The 17,078-nt window shown below is 35.4% G+C and overlaps 1 protein-coding gene and 1 long non-coding RNA gene across 2 annotated transcripts; one reads left to right on the top strand and one right to left on the bottom strand.

The window, feature by feature from the left end:
* Positions 1-4,462: 4,462 nt before the first annotated feature.
* On the bottom strand, positions 4,463-6,637 carry IPT5 (isopentenyltransferase 5). Its single transcript, XM_007034531.3, has 2 exons — positions 6,202-6,637; positions 4,463-5,993 (listed from the first exon to the last, which is right to left on the bottom strand). The coding sequence occupies exon 2, from the start codon at positions 5,982-5,984 to the stop codon at positions 5,004-5,006; it is 981 nt and encodes a 326-aa protein (XP_007034593.1). The 5' UTR covers positions 5,985-5,993; positions 6,202-6,637; the 3' UTR covers positions 4,463-5,003.
* A 6,609-nt stretch (positions 6,638-13,246) lies between these two features.
* LOC108661517 (uncharacterized) lies at positions 13,247-17,078 on the top strand. The gene is made up of 4 exons (XR_001927361.2): positions 13,247-13,649; positions 13,729-14,185; positions 15,354-15,570; positions 16,552-17,078. It is a non-coding gene; the product is annotated as an uncharacterized LOC108661517 (long non-coding RNA).

Genomic DNA, 17,078 nt, shown 5'->3' on the forward strand with positions numbered 1-17,078 from the left:
CTATCCAAAATGGAAACGTTCTTCTGGCCCTGAAATTGGTGGGCTTATGTTGTGCTGGAATAAGCGCCGACCTCCTCACTATTCTTGGGCCAAACTACTTCTCCAGTAAGAACAATATATTAATGTTTTTTTTTAAAAAAAAATGACCTTTGACATAATTCTTGAAAAAAAAATTATATTATTTAAAAAATTCAAATAGTCTCTCAATCAAGTTTTTATATTCTTTTTATGATTCTAATTGGTTTTTTATGACTACTAATTGACTAATTACCCTTAATTAAAATATTCATTATCATTTTAAGCTCATGTGACGTTGACATAATACTGGCTTGGAATATGAAAATGTCATATGATCATATTATCATGACATGTTATCATTCATTATAATATATTAGCATGTTATGTCAAGATCACATGATATAGATATTTTAATTAATAACAGTTAGTCAATTATTAGTTATAAATATTTATTTGATTCAAAATAAAAAATAAAACTTTAATTAAACATAATAAAATAATAAGAACTTATCTGAATTTGCATGAATAATTTAAAAAAAATTTTAAATATTATAAAAATATATATTTCCCTTTTGTTTAATCATCCCTAATCCAGGCTGCCTATACCCCACAAGTATTGGCCAAAAATTTGGCTATATCTCTTGGTTGAATTGAATATAAATATTTTCACAGGATAAGTGGGGGGATTTTACCACATAGAAAATGAAACAAAGAAAAAGTTGTTTTGAATTGTATATAGTTGTGGTTATTAACTAATACCAAGTTGATACTAAAGTTCCATAATTTAATTGGTCACTTCTTTCTTATCTCAAGGAATGTTTGAGTTATCTAGATGAAATTTGACCCCATTCAGTCATTCATTCATTCATTATGATGATAATAAAAAAAAAAAAAAGGGAATTCCTGATTAGATAGACAACATAAAGTAATGCATTAATCAATCACTAATTGAAAGTACTTTGGAATAGTTATGGACGCATATATATGTTAAATTTTGTTGATGATCTTCTTAAGCATGAAAAGCCTAAGACCATTGGGGATATAATAAAGATATGTGATGGGAAATTATAAAGTTATGATTGGAATTTGGAAAAATCATCACCATTAAAACCCCATAGTCTAAATTAAGTTACAATAGGTTTAACCTAAGCTAAATTCATTCTCGAGGGAAAGTGGGAATCGGATTAGAATTATATCCAAGGTCTCAATCTCATTTATATGCCCTTCCACCCCGGAGCCCCACACCTTTTTTCAACCCCAAGTGGGAATCACAAGAGATATATATGTTCATTACTAATATTTATATAAAAACGAATGCCCTAAATCTCATACGAAATATTACTCTTAAAGGATAAAATTTAAGATTTTGATTTGATTAAGATGGCAGGTGAGATTTAAGGGATAGAAGAGACAGAGAGACAAAATACGTAAGAAAGATAATATAAAAGCAGAAGATGAGATATATATATGTATATGTGTGTGTGTGTGCATGAGAGTCGTTAGCATATCACCTTCCTACAAATTGATGTAAAGTCTAATACATACAAAAAAGGCCGTGCCAAAACAAAACCAATTAAGTTTTGCACTTATAGACGTCTTTGAATTGTTGACTAGCTCCAGCAGTCGACGTCACCGTGCAAAAATGTAATCTCCCACATAACATAAGCAATATTTTTCTGCGAAGCTTCGCGGTTGAAAGCATCCATCCAAAGGACTTTCCCAAAAGTACAAAAACAAATAAGGCCACCAAGCTAGAGACAACAAGATTGAATGAATAATGTCAGGATGAAAGTGAAGGGCATTTGATCAGTTACAAGGAGGTCCTTTGGGAATAATTAAGGGTTCAAGTGGGAGGGTTTAGGGTTTGATTCAAGGCCTGAGCAAGACATCTTGCCGCCCATCATGATCATGATGTGATGCTTTTTATTCTTCTTTTCTTTCTTTCTTTTTTCCTTTTTCTCTCTGCAAACACATGCATTTTTCTCTTTCCTTCTGCCCACGTGTCCTGCTTCGATTAAACTTTAGTCGTCTCACCACCATAAATGTTAGTATAGCTAGCCTTAGCCTTTAAGTTGCGGCTGTAGCACATAATTGAAGATTAACTATATTCCAACATGTCCAAAACTATAATAAGCTTCCAAACCCAAAATTATAAGTTCAACTTTAAGCTTCCAAAATGGAAGCATGATTTTCTTTTTTCTTAAGTTGCGTCGTTATATATCTCTCCATCACATTCTAACTCGAATATAAAACCTAAGTCCTATATATACCAATAAAATAATAATAATAGTAATAATAAATTACATAATAATATTTTAACAAAATGTCAATACCATAAGGCCAACCATGTCCAATATGGTAGCTTTTGTAAGGTAAACGAAAACGAAGGGCCAACTTGAAATTTTCAGGACCATTGAGAAGAGAATGCGATACTATGTTGGGCTATTCAGCACACACATGACTTGTCTCGATAACTACCACCCCGTACGTGCACCACCCGCATGGATGGTTCGCCTGTCCTTATGGTGTACTCCCTAGGCAACGACACAAGATTCCCCTATGCCAGAAATTACGTACCATGCTGGTTTTTTTTTTTTTGGGTTTCATATATCTCTATATATATATATATCTATATATATATTGATGCATCGCCTCGGATCATATATATGGCCTTGGTTTCGTTTAGTCACCATTAAGATACCGCACTACCGATATTGCGCCCAAGTTTGATCCTTAAGTTGTTTTGGCGTGATATTTTGTTTTATCACTAAGATAACGATAGGTCGTAGTCTGCTCTTTGATCTTTATATTGTCATATACTCAAACATGTAATTGATTGATAGTGATAAGTTGAATCAGACTGTGTGTTGTGGCCTGTGTGTATTCCTTCCTTTCCCCCTCGTCTTATTCACACCTTAACTTTTTCCATTATAAAAGATAGAACACAAATCATACAAAGGGATGAGTTAGCATCTTTCATTTTCTGTTTCTGGTTTTAGTTTTGTCTAATTTCACAATCAAACAAAATTTATGTGCTTCCAATTTTTTTCTTTTTTGTGAAAAATATTATGTGCATATGCGAAAAGTGTATTTTTGAGGTGCATATATACGTCCAATAATGCATGTATCCTTATACATGATTTGATTATTTTTAGAGGTATTCGTAGAATTTTTTTCAATCCATTGTAAATAGCAATGCCCAAAGGAAGTATAGCAAAAAAATGCCTCAACTTACTCTATAAGATTATGGTATAGTAGGCAACGACCCTTTGCTTATCTTTTTTCATTTATTAATCTCCACATACTTTACAATATTTACCACGGTAAAAAATAAACGTTAATTCAACCGTTAAAAATTAATAGCTGTCTGACATGATTTTTTACATTAATCGATTTTGATTATGTTTGCAAAATAATTAACCTATTAACACGATGTTAGCAAATTTTCGTAATAATATTAAACATTAGAGAGAGCATGCTAATAATAAAAGTTCATGCATCACATTAAATAAATGTTTAATAACCAAATGTTATTATATTATCCCTTTTTCGAAATGACAATACTGATCTGCCATTGATATTTTTGTCATGGCACAAGTTGATGGAAATGCTCTGTTACTTGAGGGAACAAGTGTACGTATAAGTTAAAATAATTAAAGAATAATTATACAAAGAATCCTCGTGTGACATTACATTCAATTATCAATATATATATATATATATATATATATATATATATATATATATATAATGATGTAGATATATATATACCCCCGGGGGCTTCCTTACCTCTCGCCAAAAGAACAAAAAGGAGAAAAGAATGATACCCCCCTCCATGGAAGCCTTTATAAAATCATTATCCCCTTTTGCATTTTATGGGATGCAAAGCCAAAGGGTAGACCTCTTTTCCTTATACTCTTTCAACGAAGCTGATTTTGACCACTTGAAAACTGAAGGATGTTTTTTTTTTTTTTTTGGCTGCCCTTTGTAGGTTCCATGGAAGCATTTTATACTTTGGGAAACTGTTATTGATTTAATATTTATTCCTAAATTCGATGAGAATAATATATTAAATGAAACTTTAATCCGGGTCTCTTCATACCCGTTAACTAATTAATTTAAACAGTACTAATGTAATTAGAGGCGGGAGTGAGTGGGGGAGTGGGCATAAAGCAGCATAATATATGGATTGGAATCAAATGGCATTGAGGAGGACAAGGGCTACTGCATTGACCCCACCACCCTTTTCCAAGATTCCCAATCCGAATGTTCAATCACAGCCGTTTATCCTCATCAATTGTCAATCAAAAGTATAATACTTCCTCCCATCAAATCAAGGGAGGTTTTTTTTTTTGGTGGGGTCCGGCAATTTCAAGGTTCCAAAACCGTCTGATCTGGAATCAAAGGCAGTTGGTTAAGCAATCATGAGTTGCAGCTTTTGATATATTCCAATGATTTCTTTATATATATACCATTTGTAAATATCATTTCTGAAAAGAGTAAATTACAGGTCATGTCACACCGTAAGGACCAAATTACCACTTTTGGTCTGGTACACAAAAGGTTGGGATCCATGGGCTTATTTGACTTTTTACACAAAGAAATGACACCGGACCCCATGAAGGAGAGCCTCCTGTATCGAGAATTGATGCAGGGGCACCGCACCCAAGTATCGAAAAAAGTTATTTTTGGTAACATTTGAGATCACAGTGTGCACGGATTTCTAAAATGCTTCCATTTGTACGGCCACCAAATGTACGTAGTTAACGGCCTGACAGCAACCTCCATAACTATAACTTCTCCAATCTCCACACCGTAATTTTTTTTTTATTTTTCTTTGTTGTCTAGCCAAAAATTTAGATAACATATATATATATATATATATATAGAGAGAGAGAGAGAGAGAGAGAGAGAGAGGTAAGATGCCAGCCTGCCATGTGGAATCATCGTTTGCATGTGGGAGATTCCATGCGTGTGTCCTACCTTTAACGGGTAGCCGCCGCTACGGCGGTTAAGGGGACCGATGATGTGGAGGCGGTGGAATCGGAGGAGGGTATAATGGAGGCGACACGATTATCGTCGTATAGGAACTGGTCCACGATCATGGTGCTTGGTCCCGCCACGAGTCTGTGCCATGCCTCGTCAGCCTCCTCGCCACGCTTTAGGAAAACTTCGGTGGCATCAATCCGGTGCATTCTCCACTTCCATTGGTTATAAAGGCGGTCGATTTTTTCCAATTGGCGACAAGCTAGCATGCATGTGTTTTCCTTGATCTTGGAAATGGCTGTCTCAAGCAACCTCGCTCGAATTTTGGCATCAAGAATTGATTCAGCACGGAAATATTGGTCCATCTCTGGGACCCCAATTGCACGTCTAATCCCGCGGGAATAATCGGCTTTCGGATCAAACATTTGTTTAACCTCATCAACCATGCCTGCTTGCACCATCCTATCAACCCGTTCGGCCACAAATGAGTGTAACACGGGCAATGACACATCTACCCACAGGAAGCAACATTCGTACCTTAATTGAAATTCAGGATCATGGTTCACCAATGCCTCGATGTACGAATTGGAGCCGCCGGCGATGATTGGGAGGCTGCCTTTGGAGACTATGGATTTAACAGCGACTGATGCATGGTGACGGAAATCCATTGATGTGAAATTCGAGTTTGGGTCTACTATGCCTAGCAAATGGTGCGGGACTCCACGACACTCCTCTTCAGTGACTTTGTTAGTTACTATGTCGAGGCCTTTATAAACTTGCATTTTGTCTGAATTTACAATCTCAGCTGGATCAAAACAGGTGGCTAGGTCGATTGCCAGGCGGGACTTGCCAGTGCCGGTTGCTCCCATTACGAACACCACCTTATCTTTCCTGGAGAAGAAAGACTCCACGTTGAGCCCCCCTCGGAAATTCCCTAGGGGTGGTACTTGTTTGCAGGCAGGCAATGAAAGGACGTTCATGTTCAAACCCTGGAAAAGTTGGCAGAACATAGTATATAGTTAGAACAAGACCAGTTGAAAATTCTGTTTGGAAATGGAAAAGGGAAGGAAGAGAAAGAAAAAATTGTGAGTTCTACTCTATGCCTATGGAGATAATAGAGAAACAAGACCATGGTAAGTAACTAAGTAAAGCCAAGCTCTCTATATAACCCCACATATTTCCATGGACCACTATTACCTTTTATTGTCAAATATGCGGCGACCTGTAGAAGAAAGTGGCCTTTACAAGCTGCCTATGTTAGAAACCAAAAAAAAAAAAAAAGAAAGAGAGAAATCTGCAGAGGAAAAGGGAAAGGGCAAAAGAGAACGTGTAAACTGTTGCTGAAGCAGGGTTGAAATGTTGATGATGGATGTGAAATGAATAAGCTAGTAGTGGGAAGAAACGAAGGGAATGGCTATATGCAAAAGGAACAGTTCCGTGTTCCTGTTCTGAGCACCACAAAAGGGTGTATGTTGAAACATTTATCTGCTGCTATATCTATTTACACTAGAAAAAAAATATTTGTCATAAAAAAAGAGGGAGAGCACTTGTATGAAGGAAATATTGAATCTTTTGAGGGGTTTGAGAACGAATGATTATGACAAGGAGGAGCTGTCCATCCCACTTGAAGCTCACAACTATGAGAAGAATAGGCTGGTATTTATATAAGGTGCCTGGAACAATACTTTTTAAAGAGTCTTTTTTTATCTAACAAGTGGTTTCATAGGGCTTTTCATGACTCTGAACTCATCAGAGAACACGTCAAACGTATTAATTTATTCATTAGGTTTATTTCTGTTATTATTTTCTTTTGGTGATGGGATATCTAATTCTCTTGTAGGATCACTTCTCCGAATTCACTCTTATCAGAAAAAGAAGGAAAAAACTTAACGGAAAACCAGAAAAAAAAGAAAAGAAAAAAGAAGCAGAGCATAGACAAATGTTTATGTGGCCATTGGCGCTTCTGTGTTCTTAAGCTTTTGTATGTCAACCTTTGAAGATGGTAGCATGGATGTTTCATGGAACCTGAGTGACACCAGCATATTGTCCTAATTGGTAGGTCAAAGGGTAGGCTGACTTCGGTCTGGCTCCAAATGTAACCATATTAAATTTCCGGACAGACCTCTTTGCTATGTGACTCACCATTTTTGTTTTTCATATATTTCATGAAAACTTCCATGAATTTATATTAAAGGGTCGTCTGTTTAATGTTTTCTGTCTGTGCCATGTCTAGTGTCTTGTATTTTATCAAGTAGAGTTAGTCAACTGATCATGGGAGAAGGATGTGGCTCACAAGAGGATTCCTCTTTTTTCCTTTGTTGTTTTATCAATAGTCTCAATATATATATATATATATATATATATATATATATATATATATTTTGGGAGGGTACTTCATGTTATGTCCTGATCCCCGCATATAAAATAGCAGCACATTACCCAACAATGTGGGTGGGCAGTGGGCTAGTTGTTTTCAGAAAAAGCAGTGGGCAAAGAGAATTTCCCTTTTAGTGGTTTTGATACCTAAATATTAGTTTTATGTCCAGTGAAAGGCCAAGCTCAAACTCTTGTGTTCAATTGAGAATTTTTATGCTCATATGGTGTTTTTGCGCTTAGATGCCACAGGTGATTAATTGGTCTTTTCTTTTACTGAAAATGCTGTTGACAATACTTTTCTTTTATATTGCCTATGATCCAGAGAATAGAAAATGCATAATACTATCAGCATTTCAAACAGTTTGTTGCAGTGTTTGATGAGTGAAGGCTGAAGAGGAAAGAAAAAAAAAATGCATTTCTTTTCTCAGTAAAACCCTGTAAAAAGTGAATGCTATATATAAAGATTTTCTGCAGACTGGTGGTGTTTATGCAAATTACTTTTTAATTTTAAACTTGGAATAAGTCAAGGCTGCAAATTACTGCTTCCAGAAGATTAGCAGTACTGCTTCTGTATTCATTAGAAAAGAAAGCTATGTCTGAATGTTTAAGTTAAGCATTCTGCAAACAATCAAGTGAAAATAGTTTGAAACTAGCAGTAGAAAAATATCACCACTTCCACCAGACAAGTTTGTATGTTTTTCTAGGTAAGGAAGAACTGTTAAACATCAGAATTTAGTTTCCATAAATAGCATCCTCTGGAATCATATAGACTTGAAAACTTGGAGAATAAGTATTGTTTCAGTACAGAGATATTGGTAGGTTTCTGTAGGAATATTGAGAGTGTAAAGGTTGTTTAGAAATTTATGCAGCAAATTGATTGACTACACATTCAAGAATCTTTATTCTTTGTCTATTTCCTTTCCCTTTAATCCTTTCTTTTTGATTATTTGGTATTCTCTTCCTTTCTTTTCTTGTTGAATTTCCTTTGTGGAATTAACTAAATCAGATCTCTGTTCACTGCTTTGACTAAGCAACGTTGCTTGACAGTACACTGAAATATCAGTGGAAGTGACAAATTGAAGGATACCAGAGGCACTGCCGCCAATTGGTAATTAATATGCAGCAGTACTGATAAACTGATATAAATACTATATAGCATCACTATCATTACTTGCAGTTAAGATGCTTTTTGACATTTCCCTTTATAGATCATACTTTTTAGAGCCATTATAGCTAATTAGAGGCAGCAATGAAATTGGAGATCAACATCGATATGTTCAGGCTTCCTTCTTGTCCATGTAACTAAAACTCACTGTAAGCATAAGTAGAAAATCTAGCTATAGCAGAGAAGCATTTACCCCTCCCCCATTTTTTTTTTATATATATATATAATGGAGCATCAGTAGACCCTTTTCTTTTCGACTGTTATTCCAAGTGTTGGATCAATGATGACAAGTGAAAATCTTTACAAAATGGTAGTAATGCTTAATTTAAACACTCCCATGGCGCATAAACAACTTTAATAACAAAGATATTATGAATCTGAAAGTGACTCCGAAAAAATGTCTGAGTTTGTCTAATCACACGTGTTACCACTTAATCAATATCGTCTAATAATATAAAGAAGTTTTCACTGTCCACAATCATGTGTCTCAGCCCTCACATCAATTAGACTGATACTGCTGATAATCATTAGGAAGAGAATAATAAACGTTATCTAAAGGTACCAACTTGTCAAATAGTTTATGTTAAAGATTGGAGAAGAAAAATTATTGTCAAAACATAAAGGGGGGAGGGGGGCTCTTGAATTGATGAAAGATGAAGTCAAGCATGCATTCAGATTGCAGAGTACAGATTTATATAGCTATTTTTTTTGGTGATGAATGATGGGTTGAGCGTGCGGTTTGTATATAAGTGCTGAAGTCACTTTAAATATCAAATTCAAATGGGAGTGGCACTCAAAGGCTATGATTGAGAGATTATAAAAAGGATTGCCCACAATCTTGCTTTCTTCCTCATAGCTTAAAAGAGACTTGATGGTCTTCCATTTCTTTGAATATATATTCAAACACATATAGAGAGCTGCACAACTAATAATCATTCCCCAAGACTTTATCTGGGGGCGTGATTTAAGCTTTCCATTAGCTTTTCATGATTAAGTAGGCGCCTCCATTGATTACACTAATCATCACCATCATCCTTGCATCGTCTGTTGGCGTCTGTTATGCACATGCTTGGTGAGAAGAGAGCTACCGACGGAAGATTTGCAGCACCACGAAAGAAGAAAGATCAGGCATTCTACATATCCCACCAAAAGCATCTGTGATTTTGATTTACCTTTGGTTTTTGCGTGGCTTCTATCCTTTGAGGAATCACTCTCCACACATGGGAAGCTCTCGAAAAAGCAATCATGAGCAAGTCAATAATGGGGTTAATATATATATTTATTTAACTTAACTTTTTCTTAATAGAATCACCATAACTTCAACTTCATTATTATAATCCTAAAGGACACTAATACTGATAAACAAGACTTTTTTTGCAGATGCACATTTACACTTCTTAAATATTTATTCAAGGGTTGTTTCTTCCTTTGAGCCCACCTTTGTTTGATTCCCTAAGACCCCACTTCCCATTCAATGCATTTATCGAAAAGTTCCAATTCTTGCCACCATTTTCTTGTTTTTATTAGGACTCAATTGGAGAACCAAAAATTAAAATTAATAAGGAACATCAGCCATTGTCATTTTCTGCAGAATTTCCTGTATTGTTCATTGAGATAGCTGGTTTGTTACGCGATGGCATGGAATGCCATCAAGTCAAATAAATTGTAATGCTAGTTGAAATACTCTTTCAAGCTAATTCCATGGTTGTCAACGCGTTTAGTTGTTCCCGTGTCTTATTCTTCACTTCTTGGACAATTCTTTACTTGATTTATGCATATATATATATATATATATATATGTTAAACCCTGATCTAAGGATAAGAGCCAAGATGTTCATATTTTTATCTGCTAAACAATGACAGTTTTATAAGTCAAATTGTAGTTTAATTAATCTCTGACAACCAAACCCGAACTAGCCAGGAAGAAGTGTGTAATACTATGCAAATCACATATGACGTCTGCGCAAAATGCCACAGCCAGAATTTAAGCGCTTATTATAGTTCTAACAGTCAAGGTAGTGCCAGCATACTCTGCCAATGCAAATTACTAGGGTGTTAGAAAATTAGTTTACAGCCTAACCTGGTGATGAAGATGAACCCACTTGGTCTAGGTTTGCAGGGTGTCTCAAGTCTATGCAGAATGCTTATAAGTCAAAACCCGTTAATGAGTAACGATCATTCATGTTTAGTTTTCAGCTTGGAGGGAACAAAGACTGTATTTGTAATATCTCACCTTCCATTTCATTTCTAGTGAGCTTCTAGATGGCATGAAACTAAGTGGCCATTCGAGAAAGAAGCCAACAATATAAAGTTGGCAGGATAATATAAAGTTGAACATGACAAACAAATTAGCTAATATTGATAATTCTGAATCACGCTGACATGAACAGAGCTCCTGTCAAATATGAGCTTTAAATTGACGTGACTGTTGACTGAACATAGGAATAAGAATTTCCACTCGTTACCTACATCAGAACTCTTAGGGGGCGGGGGGGGGGGGGGGGGGGGGGGGTGGGCTTTCAAAAAAAAAAATGCTAAGCTATAATCATAGCAATATTGGAATATATATCAGGCATGGAAAGGCACAAATGAGAATGATTTTGGATAACGCAAAACAACTGTTTTCCCTATAGATTTTGCGGAGCTGACCCCATGTATGGTAGGTCTCAGGAACTAAATTCATCTAGATGTAGTGAATGGGACTGCCCACCAACTTGCCTAGAATTTATTAAAACCAAATATTTAAGACAAGTTACTATAATTTAACTAGAGGGATAATGCATCTGGAAATCCGTACACATATTCTGAATAACTTCTCTGGTCATTTTCATCTAAAGGAGGGTAGGTCGCCAAGCTAGAAGCCAGAACTTTAAACCTGCAACTAGCACACACAACTACCTATATGTATGCACTGCTGTCTGCTTTTTGTTCTTGGTTTTTCTCCTACAAAGGTTAAGAAACCTGAATTCCCACATAATAAGAATCTTTTTGATCTGATGAACCAGATTTAGAACAGTGAATGTTTTCTGACTTCTGACGGTTACAGTTACCATGAATTCTGATCCCTGGTAGGCATTAAATTAAAACTCTAAGATTAACCTTACCTGATAGTTTAAACTTTTAAATCAGACTCTTGAACATATCTTGATACCTATAATTTAGTGGTATATTTAGAAGCTCTCAGCTTCTGCTCTGTTGCATACAGCTATTGATCTAAAAGTCTTTAACAATTGGGGAGGCTTTTTCATGACATGACAATTTCTTTAATCAGTGATACTCTTTAAACTCCATCACATCTCTGCACTCAAAATAAATATTCCTACAGGTTTCTAAAATTTGTGATTTTAAATTGAATTCAGGAACCCATCTTCTCTATTTTTGGGAGTTTGTGTGGACTTTTGCCTCCTTCCCAACTAAATCCAGCTCAGAAATATTCCCAAGCGACAAATGTGGTTCTTTTTTTGGGAAACTAGCTATTAGTATCCCCAGGAAAGGCAGGGGGAAAACATGCACCATGGAAGAAATTGCAGCTTGCGACTATTATATTTTAACTAACAAAAAGTTGGGATAGGAATGAACTTACGTGATCTAACTGCATCTGCGTCTCTTTCCGATGTGATCATGTCAGTCTAAGTGGAATTCTGAATTCAAAGTCCCAAGTAAATAGGAAGATCAGAGAATCTGTACTCATATTAACAAGAATTGGAGAAGAAAAGGTTCTCTGTTACTTTGGGCTGTGAAGTATCTTATATCAAAGATTTTGGACTATTTAGTTGGGCTACTGTATTCAAGGGACAGCAGGTTCCATTTAGAATGCATATACAGGAATCAAGTTCTCTAATAACTAAGTTCTTGCTGCAGCCACATGCTTGGTAGAAGCTCAAACACTTTTCCTGATGAATTTGGACCATTCCCTGTCATATATTTATATGTTAATTGTTCCCTCATTGCAAGGTCATGGACACCAAGTCCAAGACCAAATCTCCGAATCTAGACTCTTATCTATATTATATCCATAATCTCCCCCATAATGGTGTTGTGGCATTCATCGTTGCCATAATGGACCTTCCGTTGAACATTTATCGGACCAGTGCCGTAATCTGCAGTGGTTAGTGGGAACCCTTGGGCCTGGAAGTATTCGAAAGGGCGGCCCTCTCTGCAGGGACATTGCTAACTACTACTAGCCTACAAGTACACTATATATATATATATATAAAGCAACTCTAAATAGTGGAGAAGTCAAATTCAGTAGCTTAAGAAGTATATATGAAACTACTGTCTGAACAGATTTTTAGAAAAGGGTTTTGCCTTTCTTGACTCTATATTTATTAAACTGACGTAAAATTATAGCGTCAATCTTGCCGTTGATTATTGCATAATAAGACTTGCATGGTTGGGTTGGTGCCGAAAGTCCATTGCTGATGTTGAAGTTTTGAGTCAGAGTCAACCATGCTAGCATATTTTACGGAAATCAATTAGTCTGAAATTTGATATCATCTTAGCTAGGCATGCCGCTGCTGCAATTACTTAAACCTTCTCTTTTGCCCTCTCCTTCTGCATCTTTTCTCTCTCTCTTTTTTCTGCATAGGCAGCTTGTAAAGGCTACTTTCTTCCAGGTCCATAAAAAATTGTGGGGTTATTAAATTTTTCCTGTGCATTGGTTTGTTTAATTATTTTCTCCATAAGTGAGTATACCTTGTAATCTTTTCAACCTTTCCTTGTCAGCCTGCAAACAAGTTCAATCCTTTCCTGAATTTACCATGAACCTTTCTTTCGAGTGAAAACTAAGGTGGTGTTGGTAATGGGTTCAATTGACACCGGCCTTGACGATCGACCTCGCCCTCCATTTCTCCATCTGAGATTGTAAATTCAGACAAATGCAAGTTTAGAAATGCCTAGTATCTAACAAACGCCTTTATAAACTTGCATTTTGTCTAAATTTACAGCCTTCAGTAGCTGAATATGGGAACTAATGGCTTGCCTGCCTGCTAGAATAATTGTCTGAGTGGCTCTTAATCAAGCTGAATGGAGCACATGGTTGGAGCAGCTGGATTAAGTGCACATATAAGACATTGATACATACATTTGATCCATTGAAAATTGAGTGAGTTCTCGTCTTGTTGATTGGCTCTTTGAATTGATATAAACTGCTTGCACTAATAAATAGTGTATATAATTTCTAGGTTCTAAGTTGGGTGCAGGGGCATAACCCAGCACTATACAGCTTGGGATCAACTAAAAGCCCTGGTCTTCCACCCGCAGCCAGGAGGTAAAACAATTTGAAGGCAATACGCATTACAGCAGTTAATCTCTTTGCCAAAGTATGCTAAAGTGTCAAGAATGAACTAGCTGAAAAATTGCCATACATGTCATGTCTCGTGAAGATATCATTCTTGATATATGCATACAGTAATTCTTAAAATAAGTGGCTTTACTCTCTTTTCTTTTCTTTTTTCTGTTGTTATGGCTTCTCTAGGGTAATAAAGTTTGGAACAGATTTATCATTTTACTCAGCATCTTAACCTAAATTTTCCTCTTTAGTTTTGTTTTCTCTTTTAATATTTGAACAGATTGCTGAGGAGGCCATTACACCCATAGGATGAACTCTCTTTTAGATGTCAATTCAAAGTTGGAATACTGGTAATGTTGCTACTCCCATATTGTAGTTTAGTAAAAGAAGGGTTTATAGATTAATGATGAACTATAAGGGCTAATATGCCTATGTCAGACCACCATATCCCCTCTCCATGCGGAATTGAAAACAAAGAAGAGAGAAAGTTGTAGCAGTTAAAATGTTGAAGTCCTTCATGCATAAAAACCATTCATATTCCAACGAAAAAATGTACTTAATTGGTCCAAAGGAAAGTAGCTGTGTAACATGATCAACATGTCAGAGCTTAAGAAGTATTTGAACAGATATTTAGAAGAAGGTTTTGCCTTTATTGACTCTATATTTATTAAACTGACGTAAAATGATAGCGTCAATCTCGCCATTGATTACTTGATGGTTGGGTTGGTGAGGGGTGGTGCCGAAAGTACATTCTTCATGGTTAAGTTTTGAGTCAGAGTCAGAGTCAGCCATGCCTTAGCATATTTTGCGGAAATCAATCAGTATTGAAGAAGCTACTGCTGCTGTTATTTAAACTCTCACTTGCCCTCACCTTCTGCTCTTGTCTCTTTTCTTTCTGCATAATGCATAGGCAGCTTGCAAAGGCCACGTAATTTCTTCTTGGTCCATCAAAAATTGTGGGGTTATTCAATTTTTCCTGTGCATTGCTTTGTTTTATTATTTTCTCTATAAATGAGTGGACCTTGTAATCTTTTCTCCTCTTCTTCATTTCAACCTTTCCAGGTTTTGAAGTTTTAACATGAAAAACTTTCCTCGTCTGCCTGCAATCAAGCTCAACTCCATTACTGAATTTACAATGGGGGGCTTACCATGAACCTTTCTTTCGCTTGAAAAATAAAGTTGTGTTCGTAATGGGAGCAACTGACACCCGCCTTGGCCATCAGACTCGCCCTCCATTTTTCCATCTGAGATTGTAAATTCAGACAAATATGCAAGTTTAGAAATGCCTAGCAACTAACAAAGGCCTTTATAAAGTTGCATTTTGTCTGAATTTACAGCTTTCAATAGATGAATATGGGAATTAATGGCTTGCCTACTAGCTAGAATAATTGCTCTGAATGGAGCACATGGTTGGAATAGCTGGATTAAGTGGATGTATACGACATTGTTACTTAGATTTGATCCATTGAAAATGGAGTTAGTGTTCGTCTTGTTGATTAGCTCTTTGAATTGATCCAGGTTCTAAATTGGATGCAGCGGCATAATCAAGCACTATATAGCTTGGGATCAACTGAAAACCCTGGTCTCCCATCGGCGGCCACGAGGTAAAACGATTTGGAAGGCAGTACGCATTACAGCAGTTCAATCTCTTTGCCAAAGTATGCTCAAGTGTCGAGAATTCCGGAACTAGCAGAAAATTGCCATTACATCTCAGGTCTCTTTCCTCACGGTAAAGGTATCATTCTTGATATATGCATATAGTAATTCTTTAAATAAGTGGCTTAATTAATTACTCTTTTCTTTCTGTTGTTATGGCTTTTCTAGGATAATAAAGTTTGAAACAGATTTAAGGCGCAGCTAGCCAATTTTTGTTAGGGGGCCAAACACAGAAGAATAAGGATTAAAAATTTTAAAAATTAATATGTTAAATTCAATAAAAAATCAAAAGATTGATAATAGAAATATAAAATTAGATAAAAAACTATAATGTGTAAACTATAAACAATTAAATACGATATATAAGATTAATAATTTCTTCTTATATAATCATGATTGTTTAAAGACTATATATTCAAGATAATTTAATTTCAACTAACTATAAAATGTGAAGCACATAAAAAACTATATTCAAGTTAATTTTCTCTTACATAATCAGGATAAGTAAGAAAATAATGCCTTGATGAAATTTTAAATAGCAACGTAACATTACAATTTATATTTGAGAACCACATAATAAGTTTTTAAATTTTAAAGATTAAAATCATAAAAAATAAAATTTATGTAATTGAAAAAAGAAGAACATAGTAAGTAGAAGTTACCACATATGATATAACAAAAAAAAAAAGAATATGGTTGATGGTTTGTAGAAATTTGAGAAAGAAAATCAATAGAAACTTAAACCATATGAACAAATAGAATAAAAATGAAAAAAATAAATAATAATAATAATATAAATAAAAAAAATAAAAATAAAACTTTAAAGATGAGTGAGATATGTAAAATTATTTAATTATTTTTTATTTGTTTTAGTTATTAAATAAAAAATTATTTTGAGAGGGCCATTAAGAGAATACATAAAAATTTTATATGTAATGAAAAAAAAAAAAAAACATTTTGGGGTCGAGGCTCCGCCTTGAACAGATTTATCATTTTTACTCAGCTTCTTGAACTAACTTTTCCTCTTTCGTTTCATTTTTATCTTTTAATATTTGAGCAGACTGCTGAGGAGGCCATTACACCTAGAACGCAAATACTCTACCCCGATTTGGTGCCCGGTTCCTACCCCAATCCCAAAATTATGTTAACTGTCCAAATTATTAAAATCCCAAATGGACAAACCACTCATCACGACAAGGTTCGACCCGACTCCAGCGACTTAACAAGAGATGGGCAACCCATCAAATTGCCCCAGAATGGATGTTCGCTTACACCAGTCACCAATGTTTTGCTTGTAAAGCACTAGGCGATAAATTGGTATGGCCTGGTTTTTCAGGCCGAAATTTCTATTCAGGTTCGCTCGGGTTTGGTGGTGGGATGAAAGAGTGGAAGAAGGATGAAAAAATAATTCTCTGTTTACTAACAGAGAGTGAAAAATGTTTTAATATGCTGAGTTTTGTGGTTTTTCTTCTCATTTTCATTTATTCTTAAGGGTTTTGCCTTCAACTATTTGTTGATTGCTATATATGATGATACTCTTGAAAAATAATAAAAATAAACCAGACACGCTTGAAATTATTTTGCTAA

This window comes from Theobroma cacao, chromosome 4 (assembly GCF_053813885.1).
Source record: "Theobroma cacao isolate CCN51 chromosome 4, ASM5381388v1, whole genome shotgun sequence".
Taxonomy (NCBI): Eukaryota; Viridiplantae; Streptophyta; class Magnoliopsida; order Malvales; family Malvaceae; genus Theobroma; species Theobroma cacao.

Coding starts and splice junctions, on each gene's coding strand:
- IPT5 (XM_007034531.3), bottom strand. CDS start 5,984: ATGAACGTCCTTTCATTGCCTGCCTGCAAACAAGTACCACCCCTAGGG.